General features: G+C 30.5%; 1 protein-coding gene across 1 annotated transcript in view; it reads right to left on the bottom strand.

The window, feature by feature from the left end:
• The window catches only part of LRRIQ1 (leucine rich repeats and IQ motif containing 1), a gene marked incomplete at both ends in the record, with an annotated part of 179846 nt that overhangs the window by 147634 nt on the left and 15325 nt on the right, over nt 1-16887 (bottom strand). Inside the window, 4 exons of the mRNA XM_081311448.1 lie at nt 3068-3218; nt 4411-4563; nt 9418-11037; nt 15394-15468. Of these exons, the coding sequence (XP_081167574.1) occupies nt 3068-3218; nt 4411-4563; nt 9418-11037; nt 15394-15468 (1999 nt within the window). The remainder of the gene's footprint in view (nt 1-3067; nt 3219-4410; nt 4564-9417; nt 11038-15393; nt 15469-16887) is intronic.

Genomic DNA, 16887 nt, shown 5'->3' with positions numbered 1-16887 from the left:
AATTCATAACAAAATCATGAATTAAAATACTTCAAATGATGTTTAATCACATCTCCTTGGGGGACATAGTTCGAGGACAAAAACAAATGCAAAGAAAGCTTAAAATTAATTTAGTAATTTTTACTATTAGTAGTAACATTGTTGTCTTGAAGCTATTTTATGGATAAGACATAGCAAATGGGTTAATTTGTTGCCATAAACCAAGGATTACAGTAGAAGACAGAAAGAACAACAATAAAGTTTAAAAATTAATTTGAGAGAATTGAACAACAGCAGGGGAGGTAGAGAGGGAAGATGGGAGGGGAGGGGAGGGGAGGGGGGATAGTAGGGGATAGGAAAGGTAGCAGAATACAACAGTCACTAATATGGCATTATGTAAAAATGTGAATATGTAACAGATGTGATTCTGCAATCTGTATTTGGGGTGAAAATGGGAGTTCAAAACACAATTTGAGTCAAATGTATGAAAGATGATATATCACGAGCTATGTAATGCTTTAAATAATCAATTAAAAAATAGTTTAATGCTAAAATAAATAAATAAATAAATATTAATAAAAAAATTAATTTGAATTAGATATCAGTTTTGATATGCCCAATTTGAATTCACTGCACAGGACAATTACAACACCATAAAGAATAATCAGACAACTAACTGAAATAGTTTGAACCAAAAATTGGATTTCATAAGAATAATGTGGTGGGGTGGGGGACAAAGTTAAAGAAACAAAACTAAAAATAATACCCTGGAAGTAAATAGAGCCACTAAGATCTTACTCTAAAAATTTGTCAATGAAAATTGATAGAAACAGATTCATGGATTGCTTCTCTTTCTCAATATAATCCCATCCCACTCCCTGATATTTAATCTGATCAGACTTTGTAATGACTATAGGATGGAGAAGGAGGATAGGATTTTACAATTTTGAGATTCAAAAATCTAATCTAATTGCTTAGTTGGTAGATAATTTCCATATATCTAAACCTTTCCTCTAGTAACAATTTCCACAAAGTTCTAACTAATTAAAGAATCTCTGCTTAAAAATTCTGGAAGAAATGATGAAATTAGAAAACTCACTTTCTATATCCCCATCACATTAATTTATTCATATTAATCAATGGATGAAAGTTTTAGAAGGAAGGTTGATGGGGGACATTATATTGAAGAATACGAGTTATTATCAGTTATGCCCCATGTTCAATCGTAAGCATCAATAAGGTAAACAAACACTGTATGACTGCTGATCTAATGAAATATGAAGCACAGAAAACTACCTAAGAAGGACTCCTGCAAAAGTAGCCAAATTTTTATTTAACCAGCTCTTTTGAGCTGACTTCATTACAGGAAATACAGGGCATAGTGAAACAATTTTGATACCAAAAGAAAGTAAATGTACTAAGGCAAAATACAAAACATTCTATAAGAAAAGGCAGGCTATGCAAAAAATCAATGGATTGGAAAAAAGAAGCATTAGGATTGCTACAGATTAAGAGAGTTCAAAGGAATATATAAAAGCAATATTGTGGTTATTGTTCATATTATTATTCAAATAAACCAGGTACTTTAGAAAAATACCAAAATTGGATTATGAATTATCAATTTATACATGGAATCATTCAATTTTATTAGGTGTCATAATGTATTGTATTAAGTAACAACAGACCATATTATTAAAAACTATTTTCTGAAATATGAGGGTATAGAAATACATGATTCTGGGAATTAGTATTTTAAAAAATTAAAACATAAGGGTGAAGCAAACATTGAATATAAGTAATAGTTATACAGAATGTCCGTGTATTATTCTACTTTAATAAATGTTTAAAATTTTCCACAGTCATAAAGAAAGACGTAAACAAAAGCAAACAAACAAAAGTAATATCAAGATGCCCTACAGAGAAAAAGAATCAAGCAAGATACAGTGTGTTTATTTCTATTCCCCAATATGATCCCATCATATTCCTTGATATTTTAGTCTTGATCAAATTTCTAATGATTGTATGAAGGAGGGGAATAGGATGGTTCCTTTTAGGTCCCAAAAATGTAAGCTATTTGTATTGTTTGTATTTTTATCAATATAAAGATTTTTATCAAGTTTTGACATTTTGTCAATCTTTGATTCTTCATTAACTATTATCAAGCCCCTACCAAAGCCCTTGAGAATATACCAAGACATTAAACAATAAAAATTAACAAGAGATTTTAAACAAGGTAGTGAATAACACAATGAGATTTTTATTTTAGAATTATTACACTAGAAACAATGTATAAGTAAGTTGAAGTTGAATTTCAGTGGGTAGATGAAGGAAGTTTGGGTGGTAAGAGATGAAACCACCACTATAACTCTTGACAATAAAGAGAAAGATGAGGCGCAGCAATAGAAATAATTTGACAATGCAGGTGATAAATGATGAACTAAGGTATCCAATGGGAGTGAAAAGAATAGTTGTAGAAAATAGAAGTACTTATCTTTTATTTAAAAAGATGTTTTAGTTGCTGAGTTACATGGATTAGAAGATGTAGGAAGGAAAAGATAAATAATTGTAAAGATATAGTGGTGGAGGGACTCAGAAGTTTAGGCACATTCAATCAGATGAATTCTTTCCTGTGGTAAGAGCAGTTTTAGCTAAAGAGGGAAAGTTCAGTACAAGAAATGTGTGCAATCAAGGAGAGTAGTGATGAAAGTGTTTACCAGGAAATAGTTATAACAATTTCTGAGAAGTGAGAAAGCACAGGATTCATAAAAATATCATAGCACCAAATTGGTGTTTATATGCTCTAGAGAAGCTAGGATCACTACTAAAGGAATGTTCCTATATGAAAAGAAACAGAGAAGGAAATATACTAAGAGACTAGTCACTCATTTGCTAGAGATATATTCTTTTATATACATTAAAAACAATTTTATTTTTCTAATCTAAATTAAATAAGATTAAATAAGTTACCATAATAAAACATATAAATTGGTAATGGTAGCCTGTTCTTAAAAAAGGAGTGAAACAAAATATAATCACAATGAATAAAAGTTTAAATGTTAAATAAGTATTAAAATTCCATTTTTCTTACCAATTCGAGTGATTTTATTATGCGAAAGTTCAAGATTCTGAATATTAGTGCAGCCATCCAAACCATGAAAGGAACTCAGTTGATTTTTATTAAGAAGAACAACACAGAGATTTTCCAAATTTTCACAGTTGATAGTCTCAATATGGTTTTCCTTAAAGAAAGGACAAATTTAATACATTTTTGTTTCAATGGCTCATTAATTAAATATTTAAAGCTTGCAAAAAGAGGAAGGATGAGACTCAATCTCTAAATGAATACATGAATCTCAAATTGCTAAGATAATTATAAACTGTTTTACTATCTAGATGAAAATATTAAGTAATCTAATAATCAAATAATTTGAATTTATTTATTAATATTCTTTTTAAAATGTTGAAAATATAGCAAAATATTTTGAACAACCTAAATGAACAAGAGAGAATATTTTATCATTGCTGTTTCTGCTGATGTGCATGGGAATGGCTATTGTAGTCAAACAAGCACTACTTCACCATTTATATGGGTTTGAATGGAAGTAGATAAGTTTTCATTTTATTTTGCAGATCTCTCAGGAAAGAACTACACCTCAGTGGATGCACCCAAGGATTTGCACCTGAGGAATTTCATCTCTAATTGGATCTGGTTTAGATAAGAAAATCCTGTGCTTCAAGCCTGGGTCAGATGACATAGATTGATACAATGATGGACATGAATGTATTTTGCATGTGAGAGGAGGTGAATCATTAGTAGTCAGAGGGTAAATGTGATAGTTACTTTGATAACTCCAGTATTCCGAGATTCATACACTCTCCTCCCACATGAACAATGGCTTCCACAATAAAACATTAGCCATCATGAGGCAAGCAGATCTAAGCACTCTAAAAATAAGCCCAAAATAACTATGAGAGATTCCAACTTCCCAGACATCCCTGTCAAGGAATCACACATTAAAGAGAAGGAATTTTAAACAGTCACCACCTAACTTCCATCTGACCACAATTACTTGAGTCCCAGTCAACACAATATAAAATGGAAGAAATGTCCAGCCATCCCTGGTCTCAATTCATGACCTATTGAATAAGAAACTAAGATGACTCTTGTTTTCTGTAGTCCTTTGTTATGCAGCAAAAAACAAGCAAACAACCAAACAAAACCCCTGTATCATCTGCAAAAACAAAGAGAAAAGTAATTTCAGGATGTACCACCTAATCATCTTTCTCTTATCCTTACAAACATAGATCCTTGATCTCTCTAGATCTGTTACAGGCTATTTTAGTAATCATTTCTTCAAGTTACTTCTGAAATGTGAACATAAACCCATTTTATATTTTATCATAAAATAACTATTAAAACAGGGGACATACCTGTACATCAATGTACTTAAGTTTTTTGCAGTTATTCAGGCTGTGTAAAGAAGTTAATCCACAGCATCGAAGGGATAGAAATTGAAGATTTGTACACTCCGCCAATGTGGAGAGACTACAACCTGGCAAATCATGAAATGTAATGGTTGTAACCTACAGAATTCAAGGAAACTTGGGTGAGTAACATTATTAATTACACAATATAAGCCATGTTAATGTTGTGAAAATGTTTAGAAAATTCATATAAGAAAAAAATACTGTATGTTGAAATTAACATTTATTTGGTCTCTTTTGGTCCCCCACATAGAAAAACAAAATATGAAATCATCCATTACAAAATTCAAGTTCAAAAATAAAATGCATAAAACAACAATATAATAATTTATTAGCTCAATCCCTGATTTTGTACCAAGTCCACTTATTTCATATTTTATTGCCCCAGACATCACATTATACCACATAAAAATCTATGATCTGTGGTTGACAATATCTTAGAGATCCGTGGATGGTAAAGTCAATGGGAGAATCGTATTTTCATGGAATATAAAGAAGGAATATAGTTTGCTCTTTGCTTTGTAGCAAAAGCAATAATATATTTAAAACTTCAAGTAGAGTTTCTATTTTCATAATTACTTTAGGAATATCTCAACTACTCATAATCTAAAGCAATTTTAAAGCAAATTGTTTTTCATAAATTTTCAGAAAGAAAACATTCTTCTATATAACAATAAAGTATGCATTGCCTGTTAAATCTGTATGCAAATAAATATGACTTCCATAATTGGAAAACTTGCTCAGTAATAGTGAAAATGGAGGGCTTAAAAACTGAAAATTTGACAATTACAGTTATATGTTAACAATGTTACTCCGCATCATAATTTATATTACCTTTCTGATTTAATAACATACTCTTTCAGCCAACTGCTTTCAATCAACACAATTAAATTCTAGTTATTTATGATGTAGCAATTTCTATAGTTTCATTTCATTACTGCACAGGAGTAACAACTATTCTGATTAGTAGCATCTATTGTTGAAATGGAAGAGTTTCCTAATATTTCTTCCTTTTTCTTAACATTTTAAACTGTCCTTATGGGATAGCAATGTCTTCTCTACTGCACCCTAGATTTTTACAAACATATGATATAAAAATACATTTTATATTAATCATTTATTGATACACGTATGATAATAATCACATAGATAAAAGACCTTGTGCTCCAAAAATCAAGTTCAATACACTATTAGTAAACATATGCATCCATGATTGTACAATCAGCTTGAAAAACTGGGGCACAGAAGATGTTAACTAAGTTTATTAGATTAGTTAATGAACAAACTGCCCCATAATTAGTGGCAAACCTTAAATATACTCATAGAATATGTAGTTTCTCTCCTTTTAAATAAAAACTTGAAAATTTTTATTTCATGCTCTCTGACTTAAAAAGAATGGTCCACATAGAGAACCTCTATATCATTTTATTATATTTTATTAAAGATCACAAATAAAATTTCTATTTAATCAACTATATTATTTCCAAATCTTTAATAGCTAGTTGTAACCAAAATGACCTAAAACAGATATATGTGATAGATATATTATATTTATATGTCTGTTGTTTGTTATTTAGAGATTTCATTCTCAATTATTCTTGAGTTCAACCTAAAGTGTATCAGTTATTTATAGTAAACTGTAATTACAAAAGCAATGAAAGCAACAACTGTTTTTATATGTTTATAAGACATTTTTAAAGTGCCCCAGTCTCAGATCTATTCAATAGGAAAAAAAAAATGATAGTGTTTAAAAAATTAGCAAGAAAGACAGCAAGTCTCAGGTATGATTAGTGGTTTACATGAACAGTTTGAAAATAACTTTAGTAATTCATGTACCATTCCAATAGCAGTCCATTACAATTTCTTGTGTAAAAGTGAGAAATGTTGATCTAAAAGTTAATTAGCAGTTAAAATATTATCATTCATGCCAGGTATAAAGAAATATTAACCATTCCTTAAGCTCAGTATCCATTTTATGGTGGTTGTTACTTACAACTGGTTATAATTGGTAGCAAAATGCCAAAAAGAAAAGAAAAAATAATTTGTTAAAACACAAAAGCTAGGAAAAATAAAAACATCTATAATCATTGTTCTTCAGTAATTTCCTTTTGGTATATTATTACATATAGTGAGATGGTACAGTATTTTCAGCTGTATAACTTCTTAGATGAAACAGGTATCAAGCAGGTCTCAAAAATCCATTTGCCTTTCTCATCAGATTGACACCCACATTTTACAATTGACTATTATATATGTACATGTAGGTATGTACACACAAACACACATACATGATAATGAGCTCTAGGTCATGTTCTTTGTATATAATGTGTTAAAACTATAAAATAGACATTGTTTTTTCAAGTTTATGAAAGACAAAACTGAGGCTCAGAAAGGTCAATATTCTTGCACAAACTTATGAAGCAATAAATAGTTCTGCCAGTAAATATCAAAAATTAAATTAGAAACAAGATCTTAATACAGAGATTTTAAAACTTCATTAAACTCAAATAATGTTTGTAGTAGTTTCCTTTTAAATTAATCTATTCTAAACTTTGAAGCTAGCAGTAATGTAGAAATAAAATTAACATTTAGCTGGATTCATTTATGCATCCATATTTTCATCCTCGCTACTATATACTCAAAATCACATCCTGGAAATAAATAAAGAAATGTAGAAAAAAATGAAGACCCGATTAAAGTCCTAAAGTTTCAAAGTAAGAGATTAATATGAGCAAAATGAATTCATTTACTGGGTGAAATTCCAGAAGAGTACACTTTTCTCTTAAAAATTCTCTCCACAAAGACCTTCTAAAGATGGCAGTAGTGACGAGGATAAGGAGAAAGACATGAATCTAAGAGATTAGAAAATCAAAGTAAGTGATGGATCAGTGACAGGGTGAATGAGGACACAATGATAAGAGAATTATATGAACAGTCAGGAAACAAAAGATAGTATTATATGTAACACCTGACCATTTATATGACCATTTATATTCATGCACATTTTTCATCTTTATAATGTATATGTGATGATGCTTCAAAGAAAAATTAAGCCTGTAAAATAGAGGCTTTGAGTAACACTGAGAGGATTATAGGGTCTTTTAGAAACTGTTACTCAAATTAGTTCATGAACCAGTGACAACATCCCTCAATGACATTGAAAACATGCAGAACCCTTTGGTTTGTTAATCACAAGATCCATCATATCAGAATCAACATTTCACAAATTCTCAGGTAATCTATATACATTATGGCTTGCCAGGCCTTTCTCTAAGAAATAAAGTAGAGTTAATCTTCATTTTATCTAAATTGGTAAGAGTTCCAAAGAAGGAACAGAGAATGGGCAGGAGGTAAAGGAGAAAGAGCTCACACATCTTTTACTTCTTCAGTGCTCTTCTCACTGAACAGACTAGAGATCTACAATAAAGGGGTAGAGCATTATTGTTTCTCTAATTTCAATTTTACTTTTAAAATTGGAACATTTTAGGCATTTAGTATACTTTAAGCTTTCACTATTACCTAACTCCAGTAGATATTTATAATGAAAATTACTTAAATAAGATAATTACTAAAGTCATCATATTGGAAACCTCAAAACAATATCTTGGGGAAAGTACATGAAAAATCATTCCAGAGATAGCATAGCCCAAGGAAAACAATAAAGAACAAGCAATTGGGAATTCTATATGTAGCTCTATAGAACTGATAGATCTGGTAATATATTGCTTAGGAAATAGAAAATACTTCAAAATATATGTTCTAGTTCTTGTTAATTGTATTGTTTTTTCATGGTTCAGCTGTCCTTCTGAAACTCCCTTATTTCATCAATCTATCAGAGATTACCCCAAAATCTTATTTGCAGAAATTTTCAAGATCTATAATAATGTATTTATCTATGTATTTGTTTAAGCTCCATAGTGCAACATTAGGTTTGTTGTTTTTGTCTCTTTAGTCAACCAGTAAATATTAATCAATCATATTGAACAGTTAAATAAATAAATATTGGCCGAGGAAATGAATAAAATAATGTACTAATACAAATGTTCATTTTGCTAGTATCTATTGATACAAAAAATTAAATGAGTATATTTGACTTTCAGGGTTTAACTAGATTATGTGTATTTTTTTTCAGCATTCAAAAATGTTTATTAAATGAATGGCTGAACCAAGAATGAATGAACAAATGATGTGACTATATAATAACATATTAAGAAGAATCATACTACCTCCCCCCCCCAAGTACTGGGGATCAAACACAGGGCCTGGTACGTGCTAGGCAAGTTCTCTACCACTGAGCTAAATCATAAATCCTTTTAGTATTGCACTGCTTAAAATATTCTTTCCTGTTTTTCTACACATTCCCGAGTTTCTGTCTTAATCTTGGTTGTAACTATGATTACCATAACCACTGAAAATATGTAGATTTGGTGAGAACTGTTTTAAGTTTGAAGCAGATATATGCCACATTTATAAAGCACAAAACAAAATAATTGTGTTTCTGTATAGGAATTCTAGAGTCTTCTATCAAATAAACTTCTTTCACAGCAGTGGTCTCATAAAGAGAAATTCATTACATTCACCACTAGGTGGTGTGGTAGCCCAGATGGAAAGCAAATGCCTGAGTATCAAATTTCCTACCCTAATTCCAACTCTTAAATTTGTAAATACTTCCACCCTTACATCCTTAATAATGGCTATAGGGCTCTTGTATGTAAGCTTAAAGATATTGAAAAATTTAAATCAAAGCTCTGTATAGTTCTTAGGGAAACAATGCCCTGAAAAAGATGAAATTTAAAAAATAAATCCCCTCCCACAAGGGGAAATATTTCGTTACTAACTTAAGTCTATTAAGAGACAGTTTTCTTATATACAAAATTTACTTCTATTAAAATGTAATGCTCCACTTTTGAGAATTGGGTTAAATATTAAAAAGCATTATAAAATTAGAAATACCTGCTGTAAAGTATTCCAATGGCCATACTGAAGAATTTCTAATGTGCTCAGAGGAGGCATCGTATTAGCCAGGCATTTCAAAGGTCTCTTTCTTTTAACATTTTTTTTCTGTTGATTTTGACTGAAAATTTCAAACCAAGGTTTAAATGATTTTAGCCAAGCTAGTCTCTTCTCCTCAATAGAAGATAAAAGTGTTGACTCTAGTGTAGAGGTTGTGATCTGTTCACATTCAGCCCTATTTTCATAGCACTCCTCTGGAATTTCATTAATCTCAGATATAAAAGAGTTTTCTTTGTTAGCAATCCAGGAGCTTTTTGTATTACAGCCACTAAAATCTTCATGAAGAGCAAGTCTATCCAAAAAGTAATCTTGCTTATTTATTTTGCCTTCTCTATTTACCATGGCATCAGTGATGTTAAAGAACATAATGTCACTATTTAGAGTATTGTCTTTTGAGTTTTCCTCAGCTTCTTTGGATTTTAAGTTAATTTCTTTTTCTTGTAGTATTGGATATTCCTCCATAGTTTCAGCATTTTCTAATTTTAATGGTAGTAGTTTTTGCTTTATTGAAATAATGGAAGTATTCTCTTCATATAATCCATTCCCTTGTGATATCTCTTCTTTTTCTACTTTTTGTATCATTTTCTGTTCATTAAATTCTATTATTTTCTGTGCTTCATTGCTCTTCACATCATTCATTTCTTCCTTACATTCTAATACTATTATTTGGACTTTTCCCCCCTCATTTTCCTTTATGGCATATTCCACCCGTTCCTGGTTTTGTGTTTGTGTCTTTAATTCTTGCTGAAACTGTTCAATCATATTTTCTTTTAGATCTAAGATTTCTAATTCAGTTCTTTTGTACATATCTTCATATTTTATTTCTTGCTTAATCACTTTTTGAGAACACTGGTTTTTTGCTAGGCTTTCATTTGTTTCTTCTATTTTTAATTCTGCCAAAATGGCTTGGTTTGATTTCAATTGTTCTTGTATTGGTTCTTTCAAGACAAACTGACTACCTATATTTTCACTCTTATTCGATTTCTTAACTACCCAAAGAGGAACATTTTCCTGCTTCTTTGAATTTTCATACACTAATTCTTTGGCTATCTCACCCTTATTCTTTGACTTATCTTCAATAGTTAAATGTTTGGCATTATGTTCTCCCTTCTTTAATGTGGTATTTATTATAAGCTGTTGGCTTGCAGCTTCTATTAATTTTAATTTTTCCTTGTTTTGTAGTTCCTCTCTTTCTCGTTTCAGGATGTTCTTTTTTTCTTCATATACTTTTTCTCTCCTTTTCCTTTCCTCTTGCTTCTGTTTTTTTATCTCTTCTTCTATCCTTTGTTCTTCCTCTATTTTTTTCCTATTTTCTTCCTCTTTCTGTCGTATATTTGCTTCCTTTTCTTTCAACTCTTTTGCTTTCCTTTGTTTTCTTTCTATTCGGTCTCTAATTATGGGGCTATATTTTTGGTAGATTATGAATGCCTTATATTTAGCTTGAATTTTTACAGCTGCATTATGCTGCAGTTCTAACAAACGCATCTTTTCTTTTTCTTGTAGATCCTTGAACCTTGTTCTTTCCTCTTCCATTTGTACATGCAAATTTCTCATAAATTCCTAAAATAAAGTAGGATAGTAATAACATAAACAAAATGTGTAATTTTATTCAAATATCATTTAAAATTGTAGATTAAAAATAAATATAAAAACTGAAATCATAATGAAATTGTGATAACATTCACTTAAAGCGATTAAAGTAATTTATTTTAAATGGTATTAATTTTTAAATATTTAAAAGACTGTCACATGGGTAAGTTGGTACTCTAAAATTATGAGGATAATAAACCACCTAAATTATAAAGATACTAAGCCACCTGGGTATAAATTGAGGGATTCTTTGAGATAGAAAGCATATGAAATCAGAATGACACAAGAAAAAAAAAGAAAGAATGAAAGAATAAAAGAAACAACAAAAGAAAGAAAGAAAGAAAGAGAGAAAGAAAGAGAGAAAGAGACAGAGAAACCACAAGCCAAAATTTATGTATGTGAAAAGGAATTCAAACATTCTGTGATGGGCAATCTGATAAAGGACATGGAGAGCTAGCACTGAACTACAGTGCATGAAATTCTCCTATGAGCCTTAGGATACCAAGAAGGTGAAGTAGCCCATGTGTGTAAGCAATATTAAGAAACAGTCTATTCACATATTTCATTCCTTCTCAGCTCTCAAGAAAATTGATATATACATAAAATGAGATAATTTGGAGCTAGGTAAGAAAATATCATTATCACTAGAATCTTAAAAAAAAGCAAAAGGGTCAAAACATTCAGAAAATATTTAAGGGAAACTAACATAAGGATGTGAGATAATGCATTTAATAATGCACTATTATTAAATGCCTTATTATTAAAAGAAGTATAAATTTCTGAGCAAAGAGAACTATTACACTAGACAAAACCTTAAATGTACATGACTTTTCAGAAAAAATATTTTTAAAAAACCTTACATAAACATAAAATGCAAGTGTTCAAATAAAAAATATGACTAACTCAAACAGAGCGGCGAAAGTAAAATGGCAGAATGTCTGACTACCTAAAGAAAAACTTCAAAAGTAAATATTTTCAAAAAAGACATGAAATATATGGCTATAGATAGGGGGAGGGATAAGGAATTGACCAAAAGTAGCTTCAGAATAATAAGGCGGTGAGAAAAGAAAAGTGAAGGCAAGAAAATAGTAGAAAAATATATACTTTAAAATAAAATGCCAAAGGACAAACAGCTGAGTTTATTTAACTCTCACACACAACTGATTTTGATACCTGGTAGCAATATTTCAGAACCCAAAATAAGAGTTTCATGGAAAAAGAGCTCCACGAAAGCAAATACCATGTTCTTTTTTATTCACAATTATATTGCAAGCACTTAGAGAAGTGTCTGACATATAACAGAAAACTATCACATATATGCAGATGAATTTATAAAGTGAAAATCCTAAAAGCTTCAAAAGAATGTAAGGACTAACCATAAAACTTATAACTGGCAAAAATAAATACGAAAGGAGCTACATCTTTAAATTACTGAAAATAAACAGCAATTAATATGTATTACCAAATAAACTAATTATTCAGTTTCGAAAGCTAAATCAATACATTTTTAACTACAAAGACTATGCAAATTAACCATTCAAAAATATTTTCTTAACAATTATTTAGCATATACTCCAGGAAAAGTAAAAACAGTTACACTGATTAGGAGAAGACTCAGGACTAAAAAAATACTAAAAAAAAAAAAAAAAAAGAAGAAGTCATTAACATTTAACACTTTAATTTTCTGTTCCATTTTCTTCTCCCTTCTAACATTTTGTTTTCAAATTCTACTGTTAGTTTTATTATTTTTATCTGTTTTTAGGTAATGTGTTTTTCTTTTCCTCTAAGATGTCCCTAAGACTATTTTTCCCCTGTCTTGAATTTCAGTAGTTGCACTATTAAATTCCCAGTGAAATTTTCTTTGTGCCTATCTTATTTATAAATCATTAGTCAGCTCTGAATGTTCAAATTGATTTTTTAAGGTATTTGAACTTTTCAGACATTATATCCTTACCCATTGCTTCTGCTCCATTCTCTCCATGCTCTTCTTTCAAGATTATCAGACAATTTTTATAACTTTTCACTATCCATTATGTTTCTTATGCTCTTTGCTTTTTCCATTTTTTGTTCTCTTTGTACATTAATTTGAATATTTTCTATTGAACTCTCTTCTCTTTGATAAATACTCACATTTGCTACGTCCAATGTACTGTCAAACTCATCCCATGAATTTTTAATTTTAATATTGAATTTTTAAACTCTAGAGCATATACTTGATATTTGATTATGCATTTTAATTCTCTAAAATATTACACATCACCTGTCTAACTTTTTTGTTAGTGATGATAGTTACAGTTACTTTACTGGTTCCACTAAATCCAGTATTTGGATTATATACAAGTGGGCTACTATTCTCTTTTTTTCTTGGCATTCATATGAATCTATCTTTTCACATGCCTAATAAATTTTTAATTCAACAAAGGAAATAATCAATAAAGTAAAGAGAGTGCCCACAGAGTAGGATAATATCTTTACTACATACACACCAAATAGAGCAGAAATCTCCAGGATAGATAAGAACTCAAAAAACTTCAGACCAAAAAAATAAATAACCCTATCGTAAATGGGCTAAGAAACTGAACAGATACTTCCCAGAAGTAATTAGTAAAATGCAATCAAAACTAATCTTAGATTTCATCTCAATTCTGTCAGAATGATAATTATCAAGAAAACAAGCAATAATAAGTGTTGGTGAGGATGTGGGAAAAAAAAGGTACACTCATATATTGCTGGTAGCACTGCAAATTAGTGCAACCACTATGGAAAGCAGTATGGAGATCCCTTAGAAAACTTGGAATGGAACCACCATTTGACCTAACTATCCCACTCCTCAGTCTATACTCAAAGGACTTAAATCAGCATACTACAGTGACACAGCCACAACAATGTTCCTAGAAGCTCAATTCACAATAGCTAAACTGTGGAACCAACCTAGATGCCCTTCAACATATGGATAAGGAAACTGTGGTACATATACATGATGGAATACTACACAGTATTAAAAAAATAAAATTATGGCATTTACAGGTAAACGGATGGAGTTAGAGAATATCATACTAAGCAAAGTAAGCCAAACCCCAAAAAACAAAGGCAGAATGTTCTCTCTGATAAGTGGATGCTGATGCATAATGGGGAGAGAGGTGAGAATGGAGGAACTATGATTGGGCAAAGGAGAGGGAGGAAAAGTGGGGGCATGGGAGCAGCAAAGATGGTGGAAGGAGAAAAACATCATTAACATAGGTACATGTATGACTGCACATGTGGTGCAACACTACATCATGTACAACCAGAGAAATGAAAAGTTGTGCTCTATTTGTGTACAATGAATCAAAATGTGCCCTTATGTCTACCTAATTAGAACAAACTAAAAAAAAAAATCTACAGTAGAATGTAGTTTTTCAGAAGTGTATAAATACTAAAAAAGATTGAAAGAAATACAAATAAAAGTAATAATATTTAGCTGGATAACATGATCACAAGAAACTTTATCTACTTAATATATATGATTACTTAAAATAATTTTATATAAAAACTGAAGTGAATAAAAACTAAAATTAATACATTTATTATCATTAGAATCACCTTAAGTTCAAATGTATTATTTAACAATTAATTGTGTTCAACAAACAGTAACTCTTCTTAACCATCTTTAAACATAATGAAATCCTTGTAATAGTATCTTTCCTTAAATCTTAAATGAAATTTTAGAATTGCAGTTTTATAAAGACACATTCATTGAACTAGTTAATTATTATTTGCAGAACATTCCATTTCAAGGAGGGCTTCTGAGGATTTTTTTAATTGATTTTATTTTTTAAATACATGACAGCAAAATGCATTACAATTCTTATTGCACGTATAGAGCACAATTTTTCATATCTCTGGTTGTATATAAAGTATGTTCACACCAATTCATGTCTTCATACATGTACTTTGGATAATGATGTCCATCACATTCCACCATCATTGCTGATCCTCTGCCTTTTCTCTCCGCCCCCCACCCCTCTGCCCTATCTAGAGTTTGTCTATTCCTCCCATGCTCTCCCTCCGTACCCCTCTATGAGTCAGTCAACTTATATCAGAGAAAACATTTGGCATTTGTTTTTTTCGGGGGATTGGCTAACTTTACTTAGCATTATCTTATCCAACTCCATACATTTACCTGCAAATGCCATGATTTTCTTCTCTTTTCTGAGGATTTTTTTGATACTGAAATAAATTCTATATCAGCTAGGTAATATTATTTTAAAAAGCCAATTTCAAGCATAATAATTTATTTCAAATGGAGAAAGAATAATGTACTGATTAAAAACAAAAAGTAAATACCTCATGCTGTTTAAATTTTTCTTTCCACATTTTCTCTTCTTCATGGAGCTCCTCATTCATCTTGTCCTGTTCTTGCTGAACATATGATAATAATAAAATGTTATTTTATTCACATACACATCTAAGAATATTATATTCATTATATATGATTCTCACAATTTATATTTGTACACAGTGATTAAAGATGACAATGCATCAAAAAGTCCTAGTTTACAAACTTTCAATTCAAATCCAATGTGAAATTAAAGCATCAGATAAATGATACCTAGGATTCCCATTTTCAGGACATAAATATGTTTACAACCTAGGAAAGCTGTTTTAGTTATCTGAACATGTTGTTCATATAATGAAATATGTTGGCTAGAAATACTGTTTGGTACTACAAAACTTATAAGTAACAACATTGCAAACTGACTTTTACATTATAATTGTTTTTTCTCTATACAGCATACCATTTAATTCACATAATAAATCAGTAAATAATGGTTTTCCTTCAATACATTTTTATTAGGACATATTTATTTAAGACTCTTCAGAATAAAATAAAATCAATATAAAACAGAACCCTTCATCAAAAACTCAGCTTCTAGTATGGGAACAGTGCCACAAGTTTACACATTACCCCACTTAGCAGCATGAGTTTATCATAAGAGAAGAACTATAAAGGGTCACAGTAGGAATGGTTGTTATATTACTGGACGGTGAAAAGTTTTATGCAGGATATTATACTTGAAATGACTAGGTTTTCAAGATGTAGAGTAGATATTTTCAGAATCTACTAAGGATTTCAAATAAAGAAAATGAATACAGCTATATTTTCAGTAAAATATTAAGTTTATTTCAAATAGAATTTTGGGAATAACAAGAAGAATACTAAAATCAGTGTGGAAAGTAAGATTTCTGTGTGAGAATCACTGAGAGCCTTCTGTAGATACAGTGGCAGGAGTGAGAATAGAAGTGAAAACCATGTTAATGTGGGGCTGTGGTTGTGGCTCAGTAGTAGATCAAATTGCCTAGCATGTGTGAGGCACTGGGTTCAATTCTCAGCACCACATATAAATAAATAAATGTCCATCAACAACTAATAAAGATATTTTAAAAACATGTTAATGTGAAATTGTTAAAAACCAACAACTGAATAGATACAAAGGAAGGGGAGAATTTTCTTTGAACCCATCTTATTCAACATGTGGTGCCTTTTGATGACATATAAGTGGGGAAATAAATTTTTTTAAATAGCCTTTTGACAGCACTGTGTATAAGGCCAAAACAATTACAAAGTATAGTATACATTCTACGCTAAACACTCAGAAAGGTTGAGCTACTTGAAAGTATCAGTAATATGTACTTAAGAGAAGATGGATGAAACAACTATTAGAGGGAAGAAAGCAATAAAAAGAGAGGTAAGGGTAAAAAAAATATTCATTTTCTTTCTTCCCCTCTCTCTCTCTCTCTCTCTCTCTCTCTCTCTCTCTCTCTCTCTCTCTCTCTCCA

Source organism: Spermophilus citellus, assembly GCF_964194105.1.
Source record: "Spermophilus citellus genome assembly, chromosome: 10".
NCBI lineage: Eukaryota > Metazoa > Chordata > Mammalia > Rodentia > Sciuridae > Spermophilus > Spermophilus citellus.
This window is presented reverse-complemented; position numbering and strand designations above follow the sequence as displayed.